Source organism: Prorops nasuta, unplaced genomic scaffold, assembly GCF_024137725.1.
Source record: "Prorops nasuta isolate Cenicafe-Biocafe unplaced genomic scaffold, Cenicafe_Pnas_1.2 PNAS00007, whole genome shotgun sequence".
In the NCBI taxonomy this organism is placed as follows: Eukaryota; Metazoa; Arthropoda; class Insecta; order Hymenoptera; family Bethylidae; genus Prorops; species Prorops nasuta.
This window is the reverse complement of record NW_027116804.1, coordinates 7,249,298-7,275,912: the sequence shown is the minus strand read 5'-3', so window position 1 is coordinate 7,275,912 and position 26,615 is coordinate 7,249,298. Positions and strand designations below refer to the sequence as shown.

Here is a 26,615-nt window from a genome sequence, read left to right as displayed (position 1 = left end):
GCAAGTTCCTTTAAATCGAAGTTTTTGAAAAAGCTTCAAACTGGCTCTTCGATGATTTCCAGAAAGCACACTATCACTGATTTTGCATTTAAACACTTGTGAATTTAAACAAATTAGGTATTAACCTACGTTTCTTCAAAACACTGGAGAATTTGACACTTTTGAACTGTTTGAAGTAGGGTGATTAAGAGTGGTCGAAACGAATTATTGATTATTCTATCTCTCTGTGTCTCTCTTTTCAGCCTACTTCAAACAGTTCAAAAAGTGTCAAATTAACCGGTGTTTTGAAGAAACGTAGGTTAACACCTAATTTGCTTAAATTCGCGAGTTCTTAAATGCAAAATCAATGAAAGTGTGCATTCTGGAAATCATCGAGGAGCCAGTTTGAAGCTTTTTCAAAAACTTCGGTGTAAAGGAACTTGGAGAACAATAATGGATAAGTTTATTTTTTCTATCATCAATGAATTGATTTTAAATCATTCTTTTTACCTTCGTTTGTAGAAAGAAAATGCCTTGATGTGTTTCCTATTAAATTATCAGTGCAGTCGCGTGACATCTTAGCTTTTGATACTTTCCTTTTCATTCTATCTTCTCCCTCTTTCCATCAATTCAGTCAATGATACTTGTATTGAATTGATTTGGAATTGTAATGAAAAGGATTTTGCTATTTTTAAAATTAATCTAATAGCCAAATTAATGAAATAAATAGCAAATGTATTATCGCGCGCGATCGATAATTTTCACATTCTAGTGGGGTGTTCGTCAATTGTTTTTTCACTTTCTCCACTTTATTATGCACAGTTAAAGTCGTTCGAAAAGGACCGAAAAAGGGTGAGTTTTAAATGGAAATAACTTTTAAACCCCTTGAACGATTCGAACAAAATTTTACACGTGCATTTGGATGGTCACCCCGAACCTCCAGTTACGAGAAAAGGCGGTCGTTTCGTTACACCCTGTATCTAAGAATATCGATTGCATCTTGGACGAAACAATGGGATGTGTACATCACCCCTACTCCCATTTTCTATTCGATATATATGAGCGTTACTCTTCGCGAAAGACATTCACAATTATTAATTTATTGTTGCCTACCGTATGACAGAATATTAAATTTTTTAAAGAAACAAAAATGTCTACTGAATTGCGAAGAAAGTTTTTTACAATCAATAGCGCGAACGAATACGATGCATGTGTATTGGAATGTCGCGAGCATATTCGACGATTGAGCAACGCGGATCGAGCTTTGCCCGTTGGAACGCGTCAAAAGAATTTCGCCGAAATCGCATCTATAAAGTGTCTATTGCTACGAGCGCAGAGAGAACTGAATCATATTAAATCAGGCGCTGGTTGTAGCAACGACGTTCAAGGACTTATCTGGGAGGAGCTTGATTCGGCGTTTCGATGTCGAATATCCAGCGGTATGGTAGTTAACAGTAATTATATAGAGCCGAAGGATTTTTTAGTAGACGCGGAAGTATTAGGGCATACGTGTATAGATAAGGTATTTGTTAGTGCAAATAGTGTTAAGGTTAACTGTGTATTTAACGGACAATTCATCTCTAAGGACAATAGTGATGAAAAAACCATTAGTACGACTAATGCTACATTGTATAAGACTGATAATTTTACTGATTGGTATAAGAAAAACATTTTAGACGTTATTATACAAAAATTAAGTGAATTTCAAGAGAGTGATAGTGGATGGGCTTTACAAAAAATTCATTATTTACTAGTTAATATTAATCGTTTTAACCCGTTGCACGCGGTTTGTAGAATTAATCTGCCATCCGCTATCACAAGTAGAAAAGCTCTGATAAATTTAGAAACTAGGGATAATGCATGTTTCGCGTGGTTCGTGACGGCGGCACTCTATCCGGCAAAACATACGGCTCATCCAAATCGTACGTCCTCTTATCCACATTTTCGGACGATTTTAGACGTCGCTAGCATAACCTTTCCGACTACGCTAAAACAGATCCCGAAATTCGAAACGGATAATGACGTGTCGGTTAGTATCTTTACCTTGGAGAATGAAGAGCAAGATATCGACGCAAAAATCGTACCTCTTCAGGTGACGAAGAAGAAGAGATCGAGACATGCTAATCTTCTTCTCGTCAACGATGAACAGGGAGCAGCACATTTCATGTGCATAAGGAATCTGTCGAGATTGGTGCGAAGTCAATTCACCAAGAATAAAATTGCACATTATATATGCGATCGGTATGTATTAATAATAATAATGATACAAATATAACTGCATATGATTTATTTTTAGATGTCTCCACTACTTTTGCACAGTGGAGAAGCTGGAGTCGCATGAGCAGGATTGCGCGCGGCTCAACGATAATCTCCGATTGATGCTACCGAGAGAGTCCGAGGATCGCTGGGTTTCCTTCAAGAACATCAAAAATGGGGAACGAGTGCCATTCGTCGTATACGCGGATCTCGAGTACATTTGATTAAAAGTTGAACAATCGAACAGTAGTGATATTTATAAGAAACATGAACCTATAAGTGTTGGTTATTATTTGAAAAGTGCTCGCGATGCGTCACTCTCGAGATACGATGCTCATCGGGGTGCCGACTACATCGAATGGTTCGTACGCGAGCTCGAGGTGATTGCACGCATCGCGAGCGAGAAACTGGGTACTATCGTGCCCATGAGTAATCTTAGTATTAGCGAACGATCGTGTCACTATAATGACCCCAATTGTCATATATGCAAAAAGCCGTTTCTTCCGAATCAAGTTCGAATTCGCGATGATGATCATCTGACCGGCAGATACAGAGGACCGGCTCACAATAATTGTAATTTAAATTTTAAAGATTCGCAAGTGATTCCAGTTATTTTCCACAATTTTTCCAGCTATGAGTCACATTTTATTCTCGAGACGATCGTTAATTTGTACGAGGGATCGGTATATCTGCTGCCTGTACATAAGGAAAAATACATTTCATTCACCAAATATTTGCGAAATTATAATATACGGCTGAGATTTATCGATTCGTTCAAATTTTTGGCCTCCAGTCTGGACAAATTGAGCTCGTACTTGACGGAATCTCAGCTGACAAAATTGAGGTCACAATTTTCGGACTTGAGCGTCGAGCAGTTCAACTTGCTTACGAGGAAAGGTATTTTCCCTTACGTCTATATAGATAGTGCGGCTCGATTGGAAGAGACGGCTTTACCACCGCGCCAGTCGTTTCGCAACAGACTGACCGACAGCGATATCAGCGAGGAAGCATACAATCATGCCGTAGAGGTATGGACCAAATTCCAGATGCGCACACTTGGGGAGTACAGTGACCTGTACTTGAAGACCGATGTCCTATTGTTGACCGACGTTTTCGAAAGTATTCGCGATAGTTGCATGCTAAATTATAACTTGGATCCAGCCCATTATTATACGCTTCCGGGCTTCACCTGGGACGCGATGTTGAAGCTTACGGGAATCAGGCTGGAGCTTTTCTTGGACGTTGATATGTTGCTGTTCGTAGAGCGCGGTATACGCGGTGGTTTGAGTTAGTGCTCTCATCGCTACGAGAGGGCCAACAATCGGTGCATTCGGGACTACGATCCGGCGGAACCGTCGAAATATCTCATGTATTACGACGTAAACAATCTGTATGGGTGAGCAATATGTCAGTCGCTGCCCACCCATGGATTCCGATGGATCGAGGACGCTGCCAATCTCGATGTCTCCATTATACCCTCGGATCATCCCGTGGGTTTTATTTTGGAGTATCCGCGCGAGCTTCACGACAAACACGCGGACGTACCGTTCTGCATGGTGCGCGAGAAACCGCCAGGCGCGAGTCAGGAGAAGCTGCTGGCCACTTTAAACGATAAGACGCGTTACGTAAGACATTATCGCGCACTGCAACAATGTATGCGTAATGGAATCGTACTGAAGCGTATACATCGCGGTTTGAAGTTTCAGCAGTCCACCTGGCTACGCGATTACATCGAGCTGAACACGCGTTTGCGCACCGCGTCCACTAACGAATTTGAGAGGAATCTCTTCAAGTTGATGAACAACGCGGTTTTCGGTAAAACAATGGAGAACTTGAGGAATAGAGTTGATGTGAGGCTCGCAACCAAGTGGGAGGGAAGATACGGGGCGGAAACCCTGATTTCCAAATCGAATTTTCACAATCTCGCGATTTACAATGAGAATTTGGTCGCGATTCAATTGTCGAAATTGTCCGCGAAATTTGATAAACCCATTTCCGTGGGAATGAGTGTTTTAGATATTTCAAAAATTTGCTTGTATGAATTTCACTATGACTATATGCTTCCTACATTTGGCAGTGAATGTAGAGCGATGAATACCGACACGGACAGTGTGATATACAGTGTCGAGTGCGATGACGTTTACTCGTACTTGAAACGCGATCTCGCGCGATTCGACACCAGCGATTATCCTGACGATAATCAGTATGACTTGCCACGCGTCAACAAAAAGATACCTGGTCTGATGAAGGATGAGAACAATGGTCGTATCATGACCGAGTTCGTAGGCCTGAGGGCAAAAATGTATACTTTCAAGGTGCAGGACTGCACGAGAATTGTTAAAAAAGCCAAGGGTGCCAAAGGTTACGATATCGATAGAAATATAACATTTGACGACTGCAAGGATTGTTTGGATAATTTCACCGTACAATCTCGCAATCAAAATTTAATTCGATCGAAGCTGCACCAAGTTTTCTCGATCCGTCAGAGAACGGTTGCCCTCAGTCCGTACGACGACAACCGTTTCGTTACACCCGTCACTGCGGCGACTCTACCCTGGGGACATTATAGTCTAAAAGAATAATTTATTTATTTATTTTAAGAATATATATATTTTTTGTAATGATACATCTTAAGAAAAGTTACTTTAAGACATTGTTCTTATAAAACATTGTTTGTGCGAAACAATGTCCCAAGTTGGCTCCGAACCTGTGGTCAGAAGGGAAGGTCTTATTCTAGAATAAAATATTTCAAAGCCCAAGATAAGAGGTAAAAGGAGTTTTTATTTAAATAAATAAAATGTACAAATATATTTACAAAGAACCGCTAGACTAAAATGATCGACTTCCTAGGGAATTTGTTGTCGTCAAATTCTAGGGAATTTCGGTAATCGAAGATTCCCAAGAACCCCAAAGACTAGAATTCCCCAGGAAGGCACGCGGACTTATAAACTCCCGGACTGGACAATTTTCCCTAGGGTATTCCCTAGTAAAATCTCCAGCCACGGGAGGAAGCGAAGTAGGAGAGGTGGATTTAGGGAAGGGGAAGTCCCCTTACCCCTCAGCCCCCTTCTCCCAGAGCTATGGTGGCTCCGAGCCACCCCAACCCCTAGGGTGAATCTACCCCTCCCAATACCCGACTCTGTCGAGAGCCTTGGAGTTTAGGGTCGGAACACTGGGTCCGAGGTAGTCCTCGGAGGCAGTGTGGAGGGGAAGGAGAGGGTTAACTTCTCCCGGGCAGTCCCCGGAGAAATCTCCCATAGGAGGGAGGAAAATGCCGCAGAGGGTTAGTCCCCTCTTGGTAGGCGGTGGGTGGTGGGTGATACTTACCAAAGTATGTACCCGTAGAGTTCGCTGGTGGAGGCGCTCTTTTGATGGCCTTGGAGGCGCTGCCGTTGAGGCGTCAAAAGCCGTAGAGGCGTCAAAAAGCCAGGAAGGCTGCAAAAACTGCTGCGGTTGCTGCTTGATAGTCAGCGGTCGAGCAAAGCTGACGTGCGATGGGTCCTTATCAAGGATCCATCTATATAATTACGCGACACAAATATTGCAAGCGAGAGAGCTGCCGCGGGCGCTGGCCACCTAGTGGCCAAGCGCGCAAGTAGTGTCGCTTCGCGGCCGCGACGCGCCAGGGCCAGAAGACGCGCAAGCGCGCCGCGGAGAGAGGGACAGATAGAGCGGCTAGACGCTGTCGGTCTAGCCGTCTATTGTGAGCGCAATTGAGATGGGAGATATAACAGAGAAATGCGGAATCTACATCGCAACATTTTCTGCTCCTCCCAATCTCGAACAAACTCCCCCCGTTGACGCGATAGCGTCAAGACAAGGAAGAAAGAGTGTAATCAGTTTAAACCAAATTTATTTACAAAAAAAATAAAATAAACGATATAAAACAGATAGGGACGAGACGACTATTTACATGGCTTCATATGGAGCTTGGCCGAGTGAAGCTCTAAGGCCGGCGACCACCGCAGGGTGATTTTGCCCTGCGGGGCCCAGGCCTTCCAACGCCGGACTTTAAGGGCCGAATAGAGCGGCACCTCTATCGTCTGCCCGAATGCTCGGACAATAATTTTTTGCGCATTGCGCTCGAGTTCCCTGGCGCTGGGATCGTCTAAGACTTTCCCAGCCCAGTTCGTCGAGGCAATGCGCTTCTGGGCGGCAACAACGGGCCTCCGACGTCGTGGGGTCGCCGGCGGTTTCTGTGGCGGTGGTGGTGGTGGCGCCTTTAGCCCCTCCGGGGGAATACGGCCGAACAACCGCCGAAACTCAGATTCCTCCCGGGGGGCATGTAACTCGAGGACATTGTCCCCCTCGTCTTCGTACCCTACGCCCAAGATGTGGGCCCACGGATAGTCCGCCATGATCAATCTCGCTGCACCAAAAAAGGTAAATGATGAGTGCAAAGACTCAGTAAGTATTTTTGAAGTTTTGGAAGAAAAGACATGGCGGAGATCATAAGTATTCCGGAAGGTTTGGAACAGGAAAATGGACAACCTGAAGAGTCCCAGGAAGTCAAGAAGGAGAAAGTTAAGCAACCTGAAGAGTCCCAGGAAGCTTGAGAAGGAGAGATGACAACCTGAAGAGTCCCAGGATGCCGTAAGGCAGGGTAAAGATAGACCCTGATGCGACCCGAAAGCAAGGGCTAAGAAGGGAGTTTACAAAGTTGCGAGAGACTCCGTTGAATCTCTTTTTTCGCGGTTTTAAGTATAGCTACGCGAGCTACCCCATCCACCCCAGGGACTAGTTTGAGAATCCGCCCCAAGGTCCACATGCGCGGGGGGTTGTTGGGTACTTTGATCAGGACCAAATCTCCTTCACTAAATTCCGAGTTCGTGTTCTGCCATTTTGGCCTATTCTGCAACGTGTGTAGGTATTCGGAAGACCACTTCTTCCAGAATGTTTCGGTGATTCTAGTCACAGTTTGCCAACGGTTTAATGAAGATTCGCGTAAATCCAATGTGGAAAATTCAGGTGGAGAATTTAACGCCCGACCTGACAAGAAATGCCCCGGAGTGAGTACGTCCAACGACTCAGGATCATCATGTAACCGCGAAATAGGCCGTGAGTTAAGGCAGGCCTCAATCTTGGTCAGCAGTGTGGTCATTTCTTCGAAATTTGGCACGAAGACTCCGAGGGAGCGCTTTAGGTGGTGCTTCATACTTTTCACCGCACTCTCCCAAAGACCGCCCCAGTGAGGAGTGGCGACCGGAATGAATTTCCACTCGATTTCGCCGAAAGAATCGGTTTTCCGAGCGCAGGCGGCTTCTACAGCGCATTGGTAGGCGCGTTTGAGTTCTGCGTCCGCTCCTTGAAAGTTGAGGCCGTTGTCTGAGTACATGACGGCGGGTTTTCCACGACGAGAGATAAAACGAGACAGCGCGGCGAGGAAGGCCTCGGTATCCAGTCGAGAGACGAGTTCCAAGTGAACGGCACGGGTAGATAGACATACGAACACGGCCACGTAGCATTTTATGGCTTTTGCATTACGACCGTGATGTAATTTCACCGAAAAGGGCCCGGCATAGTCTACTCCGGTGTGTTCGAAAGTGAAACTGCGAGAAACCCGAGCGGCAGGAAGTGAACCCATAAGTTGGCTACCGAGTTTAGCGCGTTCGCGAACACACGTGATGCATTTATGAACACATGATTTTACTAGATTTCGCGCATTCACGACCCAAAACCTTTGCCGCAACGTGGACAAGGTTAATTGGAGTCCCCCGTGAAGTGTCTCTAGGTGGGTTTGTCTAATGAGTATGGCAGTTAAATGACAGTCCGGTAAAATAATGGGGTGTTTCATTTGTTCAGAAATTTCGGCGTTCCGAAGCCGTCCCCCTATTCTTAAGATTCCTTGTGAATCAATGACCGGATGTAAGGAAAGAAGCTTTGACCGCGACGGTATACGTAACCCATGATTCAAGGCTGAGATTTCGATCGCGAAGTGTGTTCATTGCACAACCTTTACCAAGGCTTCAATCGAACTGCGAATTTCCGATGCAGACAGGAGGGAGTCCTCCCATTGGCCGGTTTTCCTGGTCCGCTGGACAAATCGAAGAACATAGGCCATAACTCGGACCAGTTTAGACCAAGACGAAAACTTATCAAAAAACCAACACTCAGTTGTGTCTAGTTGAGCGGTTAACGCTACCTTCCGACTTTCATCCGCGGTTTCAAAGATCTGAACGGGATTTACGGTGTGCTCACGGAGGAAAGCAGGCCCATACCAACAAAGTGAGTCCTCTGATAACTGTTGAGCACTGGTTCCTCTTGAACACAAGTCTGCAGGATTCGATTTAGTGGGTACATAATGCCAGCTGGCTTCCGATAAATGTGTTTGGATATATGAAACGCGATTGGCCACAAACGTCTTCCAATGAACGGGTTGCTTTGCTATCCAAGCTAAAGCGACCTGCGAATCTGAATAGCAACGAATCGCATCACAACTCCCGACCAAGCTTCCCTTGACGTGAACCAATAATTTGACAAGAAGGGCAGCGGCGATCAACTCCAGACGAGGGATTGAAGTGGTCTTGATCGGAGCGACCTTTGTTTTGGACATTACTAAATGTATCGAGAGTTGACCGTCCTCATCAGTGAGGCGTTCATAAACGACCGCGCCGTACGCAAGCTCTGAGGCGTCACAAAATCCAATTAATTCGCGTTTTCCAGTAGTAAGTGATTGTCCAGTCCACCGTGGGATCCGTAAAGTCTGTAAGTCTCGGAGCTGCTCATAGCACTTGAGCCATTTTGACTGAATAGGCTCGGGAATTTCTTCATCCCAAGAGAGTTTAAACAACCAGGTGGATTACATTAACTGCTTTAAGGTGATGACTATTGGAGAGATCCATCCCAATGGATCGAAGATCTTGGCATTCTCTGATAAGAGGATGCGTTTGGTTAGTACACCAATGTGAGAAGGAGAAGCACGGAAGCGGAAGCTATCATCCCTGGATCCCAATATATGCCCAATACTTTACTTGATCCAGCAGGATCCTCAAAGAAAGAGTGCAGCTCGGTAGGTTCAAGCGGGGAAGACCCCGGTTAATTGAATGCCCATTTGCTTAAGGAGAAGCCCCCTTTCGCCAGTAGAGCGATGAGTTGTTCCCTGACCGAACTAAGTTGCTTTAAGTCATGGGCCCCAAAAAGTATGTCGTCTACATAAGTAGAATTTAACAACACATCCTGTGCGAGAGGGAAGTTAGCTCCGTCCGTGTAAGCTAATTCGCGCAAAACTCGCGAGGATAAGAACGGTGCCGGTCCCGTACCGTAGGTCACCGTGTTGAGTTCGAAAGCCTGAAGCGCACCGGAATCAGTCTTCCATAAAATGTTCTGAAACTTGCGGTCCTCAAAACGCACAAGAATCTGTCGGAACATCTTAACAATGTCTGTCACGCCTACATATCGAAAGGAACGCCAATTCATCAGGATCCGCGTGATATCCTGTTGGAGTTTGGGTCCAATGAATAGCGTATCATTAAGCGAGACGCCAGTAGAGGTTTTAGATGATGCGTTGAATACAACGCGAATCTTTGTCTTCTGATTATCGGTCTTAAATACTGCATGATGAGGCAGGAAGACGCAAAAATCAGAGTTCATAGGAACAGGAGACATATGTCCCAACATAATATACTCCTGTAAGAATTGAGAATAACTTTCAGCCTGCTCTGGAGAAGTTTCCAATCGCCGAAGTATCCGTGATAAGGTTTTCTCTGCTACCCGAGAAGAAGAACCTAGACTATGCTTTTCGATGTCGGATCGAAAAGGTAAAGCGACGACAAAACGCCCCGAGGGGGTGCGTGTTACCGTATCCACAAAATGTTGTTCACAGAGGGAGTCCTCTGTGGACATGGGTTTGACTTCAGGAACTTCTTCCAGTTCCCAGAAGTCGCGAAGAGTGTTCTCTAGGTCAAAGCAATGATGAACCGTGAGGCTATGAGAGTGACCCGCCTTAGGTACGACTCCAGCTACGATCCAACCGAAAATAGTCCGCTGGGCTCGTAACGAATTATCAGGAGAGTTAATGTACGGGCCTTCTACCACCGACGTGAGATAATCTGCACCAATGAGCACATGAATTGGAACCTTGGTTGAAGCGAAATTATCAGCGAAATCGATTCCACTAAGCGAAGGAAAAGAAGATCGAGAATAAGTCGGAGGGAGATATTGAGTAATCGTTGGTAAGATTATTGCAGTTACATCCAACGAAACACCGTGTCTTGAGAGAGAATGAAGGGTAATCTGTGTCTCTGCTCGAACCTTTTGAGCCGAAGTCAATGCAACACCATGAATGGTAGCATTGATACGTTTTCGCGGTATTCGTAACTGCTGAGCTAAATTTTCTGAGATAAAGGAAGTTTCTGAGCCCGTGTCAAAAAGTCCGCGGACTATGATACGACAACCGTCAGGAGCATCGATTCTAGCAAAGAACGTGTCCAACAGAATTGAACGTGTATCGGTAACGCTAAGATGCGTTGTAGAATGCGAGCTAGAGGGTTCAGGCTCGGAAGCGGAGTTTGCCGCAGGGGTAGTCCCCCGTGACTTGCTCCCCCCGGTGCCAGATTTGTCAAAATGCAACAACGTATGATGCATTTTACTACATTTCCTGCAGCGTGACGAAGAAGAACAATTGGAGCAACTATGCCCTGGCCTCAGGCAGTTGATGCAGAGGTTCTGTGAAAATGCAAACTTTGATCGAGCCTGAGGGGTCAATGCAAGGTAGTCCTTGCACTGATACAAGAGATGGTTACTACCACAATGAGCGCAACCGGTACTATTCACACTCGCGGCGTGTGACTTCAAGGTTCTCCTGGATTCCTTTTTGGAAGTCTTAGGTTTGTTACCTAATGATTGCAATGAGTTAATGTGTCGCGTCAAGAACTCCGAAAATTGAAGAAAGGTGGGATAATCCTTGCTGCTTCCTAGATACATCTCCCAAGCCAAGCGGAGGGTGTCATCCAGTTTGTTCTTCAGTGAATGAACAATGATGGGATCCCAATGATCGACGCCGTAACCCATAGTTTTAAGAGCGTTGAGAGCAACCGTAACAGAGTCCCTAACTTCTTTCAGAATTTTAAAATTGTCACCCCGAAGCGTGGGTACTTGCGAAATCTGATCTAAGAACGTATCCGTGATCATTCGTTTGTCAGTGTACCGAGCTACCAGAGTGTCCCATGCTATCTCATAGTTCTCGGAGGTGATCGCTAAAGATTTAATGACCGTTGCTGCTTCTCCTTGCAGACAGGATTTTAGGTAATGGAACTTGTCCCGACCGGAGACATACACCTTGTCGTGAACAATGGAACTAAACGTTTCATAAAAGTTGTTCCATTCTAAGTAATCCCCGGAAAACTTTGGTAAATCGATAACTGGACGCCTAATGTGGTTTATTTCGCCTGAAGGCGCAGTGGGACCTGATGCCGACATACCTGATTGGGTCGAAGTTCATCTAGATGTCCTAGGATGAATTCTTCCGCGTCACTATGGGCATCAAGGGCCGCTTGATACCAGCTATCGGTTACGTACTCCATTTTAGCTAATTCGGCCGGTTTAGTGTGAGTAGTGATCTTAACGTGAGTTTTATGCAACGCCTTAAGCCACTTCTCGACGGCCGCAAGCCTATCCTCCAAGAATGGGAGGGTGAAGTTGTGGACTCCACGCTTCTTAATGTTAACGACCAACCGAACGAATTCATCCCGAATCATGGGCACGTAATTGATCGCTTCTAGTAATTCCCCGGAGCTAGGCGTAGTCATCTTGAAACTCTATTCCAGAACAAACCCACAATTTAAAACACAGCCCGGAATACCCACTCAGGAACACTGATGCACTTCGAACGTTTCTTGCCGGATATCCGGCTCGAAGGACCAAAAATTTGTGCGAAACAATGTCCCAAGTTGGCTCCGAACCTGTGGTCAGAAGGGAAGGTCTTATTCTAGAATAAAATATTTCAAAGCCCAAGATAAGAGGTAAAAGGAGTTTTTATTTAAATAAATAAAATGTACAAATATATTTACAAAGAACCGCTAGACTAAAATCATCGACTTCCTAGGGAATTTGTTGTCGTCAAATTCTAGGGAATTTCGGTAATCGAAGATTCCCAAGAACCCCAAAGACTAGAATTCCCCAGGAAGGCACGCGGACTTATAAACTCCCGGACTGGACAATTTTCCCTAGGGTATTCCCTAGTAAAATCCCCAGCCACGGGAGGAAGCGAAGTAGGAGAGGTGGATTTAGGGAAGGGGAAGTCCCCTTACCCCTCAGCCCCCTTCTCCCAGAGCTATGGTGGCTCCGAGCCACCCCAACCCCTAGGGTGAATCTACCCCTCCCAATACCCGACTCTGTCGAGAGCCTTGGAGTTTAGGGTCGGAACACTGGGTCCGAGGTAGTCCTCGGAGGCAGTGTGGAGGGGAAGGAGAGGGTTAACTTCTCCCGGGCAGTCCCCGGAGAAATCTCCCATAGGAGGGAGGAAAATGCCGCAGAGGGTTAGTCCCCTCTTGGTAGGCGGTGGGTGGTGGGTGATACTTACCAAAGTATGTACCCGTAGAGTTCGCCCGTGGAGGCGCTCTTTTGATGGCCTTGGAGGTGCTGCCGTTGAGGCGTCAAAAGCCGTAGAGGCGTCAAAAAGCCAGGAAGGCTGCAAAAACTGCTGCGGTTGCTGCTTGATAGTCAGCGGTCGAGCAAAGCTGAGGTGCGATGGGTCCTTATCAAGGACCCATCTATATAATTACGCGACACTAATCTTGCCAGCGAGAGAGCTGCCGCGGGCGCTGGCCACCTAGTGGCCAAGCGCGCAAGCGCGCCGCGGAGAGAGGGACAGATAGAGCGGCTATACGCTGTCGGTCTAGCCGTCTATTGTGAGCGCAATAGAGATGGGAGATATAACAGAGAAATGCGGAATCTACTTCGCAACATTTTCTGCTCCTCCCAATCTCGAACATTGTTCTTATTTATCCAGGAATTGTGCGTCCTGTCGAATCCCAGCCACTTAACGAACACTTTATCGCCCTTTCTGCGCAATATTCTCTCCACCAGAAACACATCGGGATTGATAGTTTTCGAAAGCTCGTATTCGTAAAATCCACCCAACAGTTCCGTACCCCTGGAATCCTTGAGGAGATACGTAACGGGATTGGTCCTCTGCACTTTCGCCACCTCGAATATTTCGGTCGTCCAATTTGGCGTGTAGCCTTTGGCGAACATCTGCTTGTATTTACTAATTCGTACGAAATCGACGACTTTGAACTTGGCACGACTTGCGACCTTGATGTGACTGTATACTGTCTTGAGTAGCTTATCTGCATGCTAGGGTTTCACATCCTCGGGACCCATTCCCGTGGTACGATGCTTTCGCGCATTGTGCGCATCCACCAACTCTTGCAGCATAGCGCGCCACTTGTAATTGCCGTTCAGCGTAAATCGTTTCCACATTTCCGTCTTCAACGTACGATTCCAGCGCTCGACTATCGTCGCTTTCATCACGCTGTAAGTCGAGTAGTGATTTATTCCGCGTTTCTTCATCAACGCCTGAAAGTCACTGTTGTAAAACTGCTTACCGTTGTCGGTCTGAAAATTTTTCGGACATCTGCCTGTCTTTAGGATTCCCGTCATTGCCGTCGTCACTTCTCTGCCGCTCTTGGTCTTTAATGCCACCGACCAAGCATATTTCGAGAGGGTATCGATTACAGTGAGAATGTACTGGTACACCCGCAACGACGTAATTGCCCATATCAACAAAATCGGCCTGCCAGAGGTCGTCGAAGCCGCGCACGATGACTCTTCTGCGTGGAAAATTTATCCTCGCCGGTGCATGGAACTCCACCACCAACTGTATCTGTTCTTTGCTCATTTTTTCAAAAAAAAAAAAAAAAAATGGACAGATTCTTAGCATTTACTATTGATAAGTGTTTCAAGTATCAGATCTTTCCCACTCACTTTCTCACCAAATATTTCACACATTGGTTGCATAGTTTGATTCATATTTTTCTCAAATTATTCATTATGTTTATTCAATGTCATTGTCAAATATTGTTTAATTTCAAGCAGTAAATATTCTAAATTTGGTTCGTGAAAGCGTTTCCTACTCTCACCATCCAGTCCAATTTCAAATTTATTTATCGACATTTCAAAATAAATGCACAACTGTCAATTTTTTTTTTAAAAATTAGTCTCTTGTTCCTCGTTATTATTATTCCTCTTTTTGATGGCTCGTAATGCCGAGAGTATACAGTCTACGATGTATGTTAAACAAATGCAAATTTCACAACAGCAGGAATCAGACATTTATTTTATTTTTTTTTTTACCTCGTGCTACCGAAAGACGTTGATATTACACTGAGGTAAAAATATAACGTGCAACTTTCTTTATACGATAAGATCCTCGTCGCGCAACTCCTCGATTATCGACTGTATCTCGTTGTAATGACTCATATTACCGGCAGCCACCGATGCGATCAAAAGTCTCAAACGTTTGATCAATTCATTAGGATCGTTCCAATGTACGTAGTTGATTGGTCCCTCGGTGACGCTCATAAGACCTTTACCCCTTTTTTTTATGATGTTGACGCTTTACTGGCGCCTAATGTTGACGCGTCAGACGTTGACGATTTTCTTGCGCCTGATGTTGATGGTAACCGATCAGGCGGTAACATTTGTTTTCCCAATAGCAATGGTTTCATAATTTCTGCATATTTTACAACTTTATTACCCTTGGTTTGTTTTAAACTATCGTATAACAGTTTATGCGCCTTAGTTTGATTGAGAATACTCTTGTATTGTTCCAAATCATCGGGTTTTATAATAGCTCGATTGGGTTCTCTCATGAAAACTAGTTCATAAGTACCTACTGTACCGGTTTATAGCGTCTTATCGAGAATAATATCTCCTTCATGACTAATATCAAATTTACATCTACCAAGCGTCAGTTGTTCTTTTTCATAACGAGGTCCAAAAGCACGATCAATCAAGTTTTCCCTATTGGTCAGAAGTAATTTAATATACTTGCCAGGGATCGGATGTATTCGATTATGTTGAAAGGCATATTGTAACAAGCCTGGTTCCTTGTTTTCATCAATATTTAATTTATCTAGCAAACTTTTTTTTTAATCAGGCGACGATTGAACGGTTATAGAAGACTCGTCGTCGGTCATGAAATCCAAAGGATTCGTAATAGTTTCATCACTACTACTACTAAGATTCTTCGCTCTTTTAGCAACTCGATGCGGTGTCGATGTGAAGTAGGCTCCCCTCCTCAATTTATCGTTGTATTTGAAAAAAGAATTATTATTATTTATGTTATCACTATCCTCCGTTTGCGAAACGAGTTTCTTCAATGAATCGACTATCGGCTTGAATGTCTCGTTCAAACTGCTCTCCATTATCGCCTTCTCCTATTTCAAGGCACGATGCTTGTCGCGAATGACCTCGCTCGTCTTGGCGATCCTCTTCAGAAGCGGTTTTTCATCCATCGCGATGCTGTTTTGCAGGGGGGGTTTTGTTCAAAACAGTTATAAACCGATGTAACTGACACGGTTTTTAACAGATCCAACCGACCTGTTCAAACTGGCACTCGATAATAAACTAACGCGGTTTCTTAACAGATCCGACCAACCTGTTCGTCGATCAAAACTGACCCTCAAGGCCGTTCACTCGATCGTGGCGTACTCGTTGAAACCTTTGTGATATCGACAGTTCTTCAGAGAGCTATCGTTGTCTACTACTAAGATACCGTATTCGCGACTCCAACAGTTCGAACACAATGTGAGAAATTTCTCATTAGACATATCACTGTTGACGTGTTCGTTGAAAATATACTTCAGATTAGTTCCATCTTGCTAAAATATTATTAGCAAGTTTGCGTTATCTCGTATCAGATGCTTTGGTATTTTCGCATAAGTCTGACAAAGGTAGAAGCAATCGATGTTGGAATGTCTACCCATGCAAAAGTAGTCCCTTATATTGTCCTGCTTGTCGTTGGCCACATCGTCGAATATGAAAATGGAATTCGGCTTTGCATCCGCGACGTTCACAATCTCGCAATTGTTTCAAAATTGAAAGTAACCAATTTCCTCCGTGTCCTGCAGAAGCTGCTCCAGATATCGATACTTCGGTTGCTGCAGCGATTTCGAGTAGACGTACAGGTTCTCGAATCTCACACCGTGCGGACTCTCTATGAGGCTCAGCAGCACGTTTGTCTTACCGCAATTCGACGGACCGCAAACTATGCAGCGTATCGTAGATGGTAATAGCGATCCGTGACGTTTTTTTATTAGCGTGGTAGCATCGTGAGCATCCAAATTTGTCGCGCGAATAGTTGGCACGTGCTTCACGAAATGCATCCTCGCTATTAACTTTCTGATATAGCTGTATCGTTCATTTATATTTCGAGAATTACGGAGCTATTCGGTCAGTTGCCATTACGATGGCGTTCATGCTAGTCGTCGTCGATTCTCTGCAGAACTTGACGAATCATCAGCTCGAACACATACCGAAGATCGTATTGCTCGAGTACTTTCCAGATAGTATCGCGAGTGTGTGGGAAAGATTACCTCGGCACATTCGCGCGGACTCGGATGTGCAGCAATATCAATATTGCTTGCAACACTACAATCTACCTAATACTACTCACCACGACGGACCACCGAGACTGATCAAAGACTGTTACGTTTGTCAGCAAGAGGAGAGAGAGAAGCAGTTGCTCTAAATGTCTGGATCGTTCTTCAATAAAGTCTTAAAAAAATTGCCATTTGAGCTGCACGTGCCCGATTACAATTATTGCGGGCCAGCACTCGACTTCGCGAAAGATTGGAGCGCGGCGATCGTGGTATAAATCCGCTGGACGAGGCCTGCCTCGATCACGACTTAGCATATTTGCATAACGAGGATCTACCGGAGCGTCATCCGGCCAATAAAGTGCTAGCGAGGAGGGCGCGTGAACGTATTACCGCAAGAGATGCGACCTTGGATGAACGCGCGGTCGCCACAGCCGTATGGGCATCGATGAATGCTAAGCGTAAACTTGGCTTGGGATTACATAATAATAATATTGTCGGGATGAAGAAAGCAGTAGCGGCTAAAAAAAAGAACAACAAGAAAAAAATTGGTACTACTACGAGGAAGAGAAAAATTCGAGTGCGTAGGAAACAGGGCGGTATAATACCTATACTCCCACTGCTAGGTGCAGTCAGAGCACTGACAGGTGGAGCATCGGGTATAGCGACGGCTGGAAACCGTGCAAAAGCTGAGAGAGAACGATTGCAGGAAATGCAACGTCAAAATCGAGCGATGGAAGCGTCGGCGAATCGCGAGAGAGGCCGAGGTCTTTATCTGAAACCGTACAAGTGAGTCGTCGGAGAGGGGAACCGTGGAGGTATAAAAAAAACGACAAAAAAAACGGTCGGAGAAGAGGAGCGGGAAGAAAATGAATGAGGGGAAATTTCGTCGCAATGTAGAAGCTCTCCTTCCGGATTCTGGTGCTACTAGCAACATACAATTGGCACGCATCTGCCGACGCATACCACATTTCCGTGGAGTCTTTATGCGCACATCTCTGCCGCTCGACGGGCCGCGGTGCAACGAGTGCGCGATCGTGAATCTCGACGATCAATGCGGCCCTGGTACCCACTGGGTAGCCTACATCAAGCGTAACGACATCGTCGTATATTTCGATTCATTTGGAAATTTGAAACCGCCGAAAGAATGTGTGCGTTACTTTGGTCCTAACGTTACAATCTACTACAATCATGATCGATATCAATCGTACGATAAAAGTAATTGCGGTCAGTTGTGCGTGAAATTCCTGCGAGAACAGATACTTTGAAAACAAAATGTCTTTCACCGTGACATTATCGGATCGTAAATCAGAATTAAATTCAGATTTCTTTCCCCCGATCAATCTGCAAGACGATCGCTACGAGAACGGTCTCGTGGACTTGCAAACGTACAACTCAATAGCCAATGTGGACGAGACGAATAATAAGTTTTACTACGATAACGATAAGGTACTCACAATACCCAGAGGCTGTTACGAATTGAGTGCAATAAATGAGTATTTGCAGTCTCAAATTTCTGCGAGACACGAAATTAAAGACGACATTAACAGCGTTATTCTTCTACGAGCGAACAATAATACACGGAAGAGTGAAATATTGTGTAAATATTCGATTGACTTTGGAAAACCGAATAACATTGACTCACCACTGGGCTTCTCGTTGAATCGCGTGATCGAACCGAACACCCAGGCAGAATCCGACGAAACCGTGAACATTGTGAAAACAAATATTCTACGCATCGAGTGCAACATTGCGGGTGGTGCGTACACCAACGGTAGACCCCGACACATTATTCACGAGTTCTTTCCCAGCGTACCACCAGGCTATACAATCTCGGAGGTACCGAAAACCGTCATTTACCTACCGGTCATCGTCAGAGTAATCGACCGTTTCACGTTACGTATCCTCGATCAGGACGATCGTCTCGTAGATTTTGGACGTGAAGAAATTACCATAAGATTACACATTAAGAAAAATGTTAATTTACAAAAGTAACGAGGATTATAAAGCGGTGAAACTGGATGAAACGTTCGCTAGTCATTCGTCCTGCGTGGAGTAGAATACACCGGTTCATCAGAGTGAAAGCAGGAATCGCGATAAGAGGAGCTTCTTGCTAACGAGAAGAAATATAGAATTTTGACAATCATTGGGATTTTCCGTGAAGAGATTGGGCGAAAGTACATAGTGGAACAATGGCAGATCCCTTGAACGTCACCACGCCGCTGACCTACGACAATCGCTTCACCAAAATGGAGATGCATGCCTACAATCCGTATGCGAACGCCTCGTTGTCGAACAGCGACGAAATTCGCATTCCCATACAGAAGCAAGATTTGATACTCCTGCCGTGCGAGAGTTATCTCTACGTCGAGGGTCAGCTGGTGGAGGGCACGCGTGACGCGAGCGCCAGCAACGAGGATATAGTTACGCTCGACTGCAATTCTGCGGCCTTTCTCTTCTACGAGATTCGTTACGAATTGAACGTTATCGAGATCGACCGATGCAGAAACGTCGGTATTACCAGCACTCTGAAGAATCTCGTTTCTCTGAGCACCGAGGAGAGCGCCAGTCTACGTCATTCCGGATGGTTCGTCGCAACGGCCAAAGACTGGCTCAAGGAGGCTGTTAAGAATTTCAGCTTTTGCGTGCCCCTGAAAATGCTGCTGGGATTCTGCGAGGATTATCGGCGAGTTGTCGTTAACGCGCGTCATGAACTCGTTCTCATTCGCGCGCGCGACGATACAAATGCCATTTACTCATCGGTCAAAATCACCAATTCGTCGATCAAGCTGCTACGAGTGCAATGAAGAATACCCCATGTGACCCTGAACGAAATTACGAAACTCCAATTTCTGAGTATCGTCGAGCAGGACAAGAGTCTGTCACTCGCTTTTCGTGCCTGGGAACTTTACGAGTATCCGCTACTGCCCAAGTCGCAGCGACACACGTGGTCCGTGAAAGCGTCCACGCAATTGGAGAAGCCGCGATACGTCATTCTGGCGTTCAGAACGAACAAAAAGAGTAATCAGCACGAGGATGTGCTCAAATTTAATCATTGCAAAGTACTCGATGTCAAACTCTATCTGAATTTCGAATCTTATCCGTACGATCGTCTCGACACTGATTTCACGAAATCCCGCTATTCCGTCCTCTACGACATATATGTAAAGTTTTTCACCTCCTATTACGCTGGTGAGAAACTCGCGAGACCCATGCTCGACTATACGGACTTTTTGACGTACGGGCCGCTCTTCGTCATCGACTGCTCGCATCAGAACGAGTCCATAAAAACCTGCACGGTCGACGTCAAACTCGAGATCGAGTGTATGGAAATCATTCCGGATAATACTACAGCCTATTATTTAATCATACACGATAAAATTGTACAATATAATCCTCTTACGAATATTGTTAGAAATGTATGTTAAAAAAATAAGAAAAACAATTTGTATTAAATAAATATATAATAAACAACAAATTTATTCATTATTTTTTTTGGATACAAAATACCTATCAAACTTTAGACTTAAATTCCACGTTGTGATATTTTCCTCCTTTGTACAGCATTATAAAATTATTGGCTGTTACTGCCTTTTGTAGCTGCTGCAGCTGCTTCGTATCTTCCGCCAATTTAGCCATTCTCCCAGGCAAGAATATCCAATCGGCAGTTGACAGCTTTACAATGATTTTAATTCCATATTTTGTCATAATTTTGTCCACTTCGGAAATATCGTACTCTTGATTTTCCGTCAAGCTATTTAATTTCACAAAATTTTTTGGAATGACGCTTCCCAATGCATTGATTTTATTGAAATTCATTTTTATCTTTATGAAAAAAAAAATGATTAGTCTCATTAAAGTTAAAAACTCAATTAAATAATGCATGTACTAATCGAATGAAAAAGAAAATATCCTTACCTTTTTTTTATGTAACAAACTAGTTCCTTTTAATGCGTTTAAACACACACTTATTATTTTTAAATACGTCAAGCACCCGTGGTACTGCTATGCAGCTCTCGTTTAACAGGCTGACTTTTTATATGAACGATATTATCGCATATTAAGCGTATTTAATTTCAATGTTTGGAAGGGGTAATTTTTTTTTTTTTACTTGCAATGAATTTCCATTGTGATTGACCTATAGGTTTATCACAATATAACTCAATAGAAAAAAAAACGATGTTATCGTATTTCTTGGAAAGAGTAATATTCTAAGATTTTCTTACTTACGATGAATTTCCATTGTGATTGTAACCTATAGGTAAAAGACAATATGAAAAAAAAATATCTCTATACGGAGATTATTCGGAGGGTATGGTTCTTCTTATTTTGATTAAGAAAGAATTAAATCCTTATCACATGTAACTTTATATTTTAAAAATCGATAAAGACTTTCTCTCGACGGGATATCCTCTGTGGAGCATCATTCAGTTTTCAAAACTTCAACAGTGCAGTACACATTAAAATGCCATAGAATGTAAGAAAAACTTCTAGAAAACAAGCATTGTATTTCAATTAATCGCAGATGCTGCTGCAGTTTAGGAGCATTATTATTATTATTGTTATTATGTGTATATTATTAAAAATATATATATTTTAATTAAAAACTCCAACGATCGTTCATTTCGCAACCCCCCATTCTCTTTCTCTTTCTCTCTTTCTCTCTCTAAGGCGTACACTGCTTAACGTAAGAGGGGGAAGGTCACATGTATACCCCACACCAAAGTAGTTTAACGTGGGTGTTTTCTCTCTTTCTCTCTCTAAGGTGTCCACTGCTTAACGTAAGAGGGGGGAAGGTCACATGTGTACCCCACACCAAAGGAGTGTAACGTGGGTGACACACAATGCGCACAACCGCACGAGGAGAGGGGGCAATTTCCCTACTTCCCTTTCACCCGCTGGACCCCGACCTCCTCGCCACGCGGTCCCAGAATCCCCATAGCCACACTACTGTAAAATATACAGAAATTATGAAACCATTGCTATTGGGAAAACCAATGTTACCGCCTAATCAGTTACCATCAACATCAGGCGCAAGAATATCGTCAACATCTGACGCAAGTAAAGCGTCAACATCATCATCAAAAAAAAAAAAAAGGGGGTAAAGTTCTTATGCATGTCACCGAGGGACCAATCAACTACGTACATTGGAACGATCCAAATTAATTGATCGATCGTTTGAGACTTTTGAATGCATCGGTGGCTGCCGGTAATCCGAGTCATCACAACGAGATACAGTCGATAATCGAAGAGTTACGCGAGGTAGTAGAGAATATGACCTAATAATAATATGACCTAATAAGATTATCGCCTAAAAACGCTAACTTCACATTGGTGAGAAGGCGGTATTACAAATTATTGATTAAATCGTCTGAATGTCTAAAATCGAGAAGCTGGCAACGTTGGACTGGATGGTTGTCATTTGGTTATGTGTGCGTGAATATCCATGAGTTCTCTTACTCCGAATTTTGAATTTTTGGCGGCGACCGTAATCTTTGACGACGTCGTTTTTAATAGAATTAAATTTTTGTAAAATAAATGTAGACAAAAACGTGTCAACGTATTTCACGATAATTATCGAATATATTATTATTTAATTTAGGAAGATAGAGTTGTCATTTAAATTGAATAGACTAAAATGTTACACATCTTTAAAATACAAGTATCTACAGAGATTCCATGATCATATTTATTCAGGTTTGAGTGTTTTATAACATTCAAACCTGAATAAATATGATCATGGAATCTCTGTAGATACTTGTATTTTAAAGATGTGTAACATTTTAGTCTATTCAATTTAAATGACAACTCTATCTTCCTAAATTAAATAATAATATATTCGATAATTATCGTGAAATACGTTGACACGTTTTTGTCTACATTTATTTTACAAAAATTTAATTCTATTAAAAACGACGTCTTCAAAGATTACGGTCGCCGCCAAAAATTCAAAATTCGGAGTAAGAGAACTCATGGATATTCACGCACACATAACCAAATGACAACCATCCAGTCCAACGTTGCCAGGGTGGGTAGGAGAATAACCTAAAGATAAAATGTCCTAACGATAAAATTACCTAAAAACGCTAACTTCACGTTGGTTAAAAGCCGGTATTGCAGATTACCGACCGGATCGTCCGAATTTCCTAAATTTGAGTAGCTGGCAACGCTGGACTGTCAAACGTCAGTAAATAGAGACAGAGGTTATGCACAGTAGGGAAAAATTCTGGATCTGTCAGATAAGTATTTTAAATGAATAAATGAAAATGAATGAATTACTTTGTGGGTATTTCTTACATTTTACAGAAGAGCTACGAGAGGAAACATTTAAAATATTATGATGTCATGGAAGATGAGGAGGTATTCATAGAATTTGCTAAGCAACATATTTTGAAATATTTAAGAGCCGAACCACAATAGGATTATTTGTTATCCACACTGACAGTCTTTGGAAAAACGAGAGAGAGAAGGTTATGCTACTCGAATAATGTTAGGATATTAATACTGTGCCTGGATTGCATATTGCTGCCAAAAAGTTTTTGGTTTAGCAGCCTTCGTGTTGAATAATGCCTATAAAGAAGGCATGTTTTCAAGAGGTCTATTATATAGGAGAGATCGTTTTTCTCGTGTAATTTTGGTAGTGAGTATAAACTTAAAACTTTTCAATCTGGAACAAGCTTATGCAGGATTAACGCAAATTACTTGTATAGTTATTTGAGCAAATAAATTCTTTTTAGAAGCTCTATCAAACATATACCTTTTGCTTGGATATAATGTTATATGTTTTTTGTAGATTTGTTGAGAAGAAAAGATGTGAGATTACCTTTCGAACAGTCTTTGGAAACTGCAGAAGCTACCTGACAAATGTGGTTGCAATCTCACTGAGGTAAAAGAATGAGATATCTTGGTGAATTTTGTAAAATACAATTCTATAGAAATCTCCCAGTTACTTTTGATAAGAAGAAAGACCAATTAATTTTATTGAAACAATCTGTGTGTGTGTGCTATAATATTTATTACTTTTCTTAGATACAATGATGAAATAAATTTCTGATTGCCTGGCCTCTATTGTGGAGAACCTAATTCAGAAATAACTACTACTAGACTCGAGGAATCGAATATAAACCTTACTAGAAGAAATTGGAATATTAATGTAAAGCATTGCACGCTGTGCATTTCTCTCAAATAGAAATTATTCATTCTATCATGATAAATACTTCATAATTTTAACTGAACTTTGTTAAATGACTGTTTCAATTTTTCATATTATTCTGTAGATTTCACAATTTACCTGATGGAAGAAAAATATGATTAGAGGAATTCTAAACTACTAATAGAAGCATTATAAATTTCCAGTGCTATTATTACACGAATTTCCTGAAATAGCTGCCTATAATTGGGGATATACAGAGTGTCCACATTTTAAATGTTGAAAAATCAGGAATTTTTGGTTCGAAAGTAATGACTTAAAAAGACCCTCGATTAAAAAATACATTTTGTGCATTAAGTGGAACTTAGAAGAGTGTTTGCAGATTAAATTTAAAAAACGCATGTTCCAATATTTATAATTGCGGTGTGGCAATTTTATGGTCAGATATATAAGAAACTTTGTGTCTTTTACCTTCATATATATCTGACCATAAATTTGCCACACCGCAATTATATATATTGGAACATGCGTTTTTTAAATTTAATCTGCAAACACTCTTCTAAGTTCCACTTAATGCACAAAATGTATTTTTTAATCGAGGGTCTTTTTAAGTCATTACTTTCGAACCAAAAATTCCTGATTTTTCAACATTTAAAATGTGGACACTCTGTATATCCCCAATTATAGGCAGCTATTTCAGGAAATTCGTGTAATAATAGCACTGGAAATTTATAATGCTTCTATTAGTAGTTTAGAATTCCTCTAATCATATTTTTCTTCCATCAGGTAAATTGTGAAATCTACAGAATAATATGAAAAATTGAAACAGTCATTTAACAAAGTTCAGTTAAAATTATGAAGTATTTATCATGATAGAATGAATAATTTCTATTTGAGAGAAATGCACAGCGTGCAATGCTTTACATTAATATTCCAATTTCTTCTAGTAAGGTTTATATTCGATTCCTCGAGTCTAGTAGTAGTTATTTCTGAATTAGGTTCTCCACAATAGAGGCCAGGCAATCAGAAATTTATTTCATCATTGTATCTAAGAAAAGTAATAAATATTATAGCACACACACACAGATTGTTTCAATAAAATTAATTGGTCTTTCTTCTTATCAAAAGTAACTGGGAGATTTCTATAGAATTGTATTTTACAAAATTCACCAAGATATCTCATTCTTTTACCTCAGTGAGATTGCAACCACATTTGTCAGGTAGCTTCTGCAGTTTCCAAAGACTGTTCGAAAGGTAATCTCACATCTTTTCTTCTCAACAAATCTACAAAAAACATATAACATTATATCCAAGCAAAAGGTATATGTTTGATAGAGCTTCTAAAAAGAATTTATTTGCTCAAATAACTATACAAGTAATTTGCGTTAATCCTGCATAAGCTTGTTCCAGATTGAAAAGTTTTAAGTTTATACTCACTACCAAAATTACACGAGAAAAACGATCTCTCCTATATAATAGACCTCTTGAAAACATGCCTTCTTTATAGGCATTATTCAACACGAAGGCTGCTAAACCAAAAACTTTTTGGCAGCAATATGCAATCCAGGCACAGTATTAATATCCTAACATTATTCGAGTAGCATAACCTTCTCTCTCTCGTTTTTCCAAAGACTGTCAGTGTGGATAACAAATAATCCTATTGTGGTTCGGCTCTTAAATATTTCAAAATATGTTGCTTAGCAAATTCTATGAATACCTCCTCATCTTCCATGACATCATAATATTTTAAATGTTTCCTCTCGTAGCTCTTCTGTAAAATGTAAGAAATACCCACAAAGTAATTCATTCATTTTCATTTATTCATTTAAAATACTTATCTGACAGATCCAGAATTTTTCCCTACTGTGCATAACCTCTGTCTCTATTTACTGACGTTTGACAGTCCAGCGTTGCCAGCTACTCAAATTTAGGAAATTCGGACGATTCGGTCGGTAATCTGCAATACCGGCTTTTAACCAATGTGAAACTGGCGTTTTTAGGTCATTTTATCGTTAGGACATTTTATCTTTAGGTCATTCTCCTACCCACCGTTGCCAGCTTCTCGATTTTAGACATTCAGACGATTTAATCAATAATTTGTAATACCGCCTTCTCACCAATGTGAAGTTAGCGTTTTTAGGCGATAATCTTATTAGGTCATATTATTATTAGGTCATATTCTCTACTACCTTACGCGAGGAGGATCTTATCGTATAAAGAAAGTTGCACGTTATATTCTTACCTCAGTGTAATATCAACGTCTTTCGGTAGCACGAGGTAAAACAAATTAAATGTCCGATTCCTGCTGTTCTGAAATTTGCAATTGTTTAATATACATCGCAGACTGTATACTCTCGACATTAGGAGCCATCAGAAAGAGGAATAATAATAAGGAGGAATAAGAGACTGATTTTTGAAAAAAAAAGTGATAGTAGTGCATTTAATTTAAAATGTCGATAAATAAATTTGGAATTGGACTGGATGGTGAGAGTAGGAAACACTTTCACGAACCAAATTTTGAATATTTACTGCTTGAATTTAAACAATATTTGACAATGACATTGAATAAACATAATGAACAATTTGAGAAAAATATGAATCAAACTATGCAACCAATGTGTGAAATATTTGGTGAGAAAGTGAGTGGGAAAGATCTGATACTTGAAACACTTATCAATAGTAAATGCTAA

At 42.2% G+C, this 26,615-nt stretch overlaps 2 protein-coding genes across 2 annotated transcripts; both read right to left on the bottom strand.

Moving 5' to 3' along the window:
• Positions 1–6,874: 6,874 nt before the first annotated feature.
• Positions 6,875–9,006, bottom strand: LOC136775038 (uncharacterized). Its single transcript, XM_066729512.1, has 4 exons — positions 8,922–9,006; positions 8,595–8,859; positions 8,344–8,495; positions 6,875–8,064 (listed from the first exon to the last, which is right to left on the bottom strand). Exons 1-4 carry the CDS (start codon positions 9,004–9,006, stop codon positions 6,875–6,877), a joined length of 1,692 nt encoding a protein of 563 aa, XP_066585609.1.
• A 28-nt stretch (positions 9,007–9,034) lies between these two features.
• Positions 9,035–11,981, bottom strand: LOC136775035 (uncharacterized). Its single transcript, XM_066729511.1, has 4 exons — positions 11,655–11,981; positions 11,269–11,577; positions 9,353–11,193; positions 9,035–9,176 (listed from the first exon to the last, which is right to left on the bottom strand). Exons 1-4 carry the CDS (start codon positions 11,979–11,981, stop codon positions 9,035–9,037), a joined length of 2,619 nt encoding a protein of 872 aa, XP_066585608.1.
• Between the last annotated feature and the right edge of the window lie 14,634 nt (positions 11,982–26,615).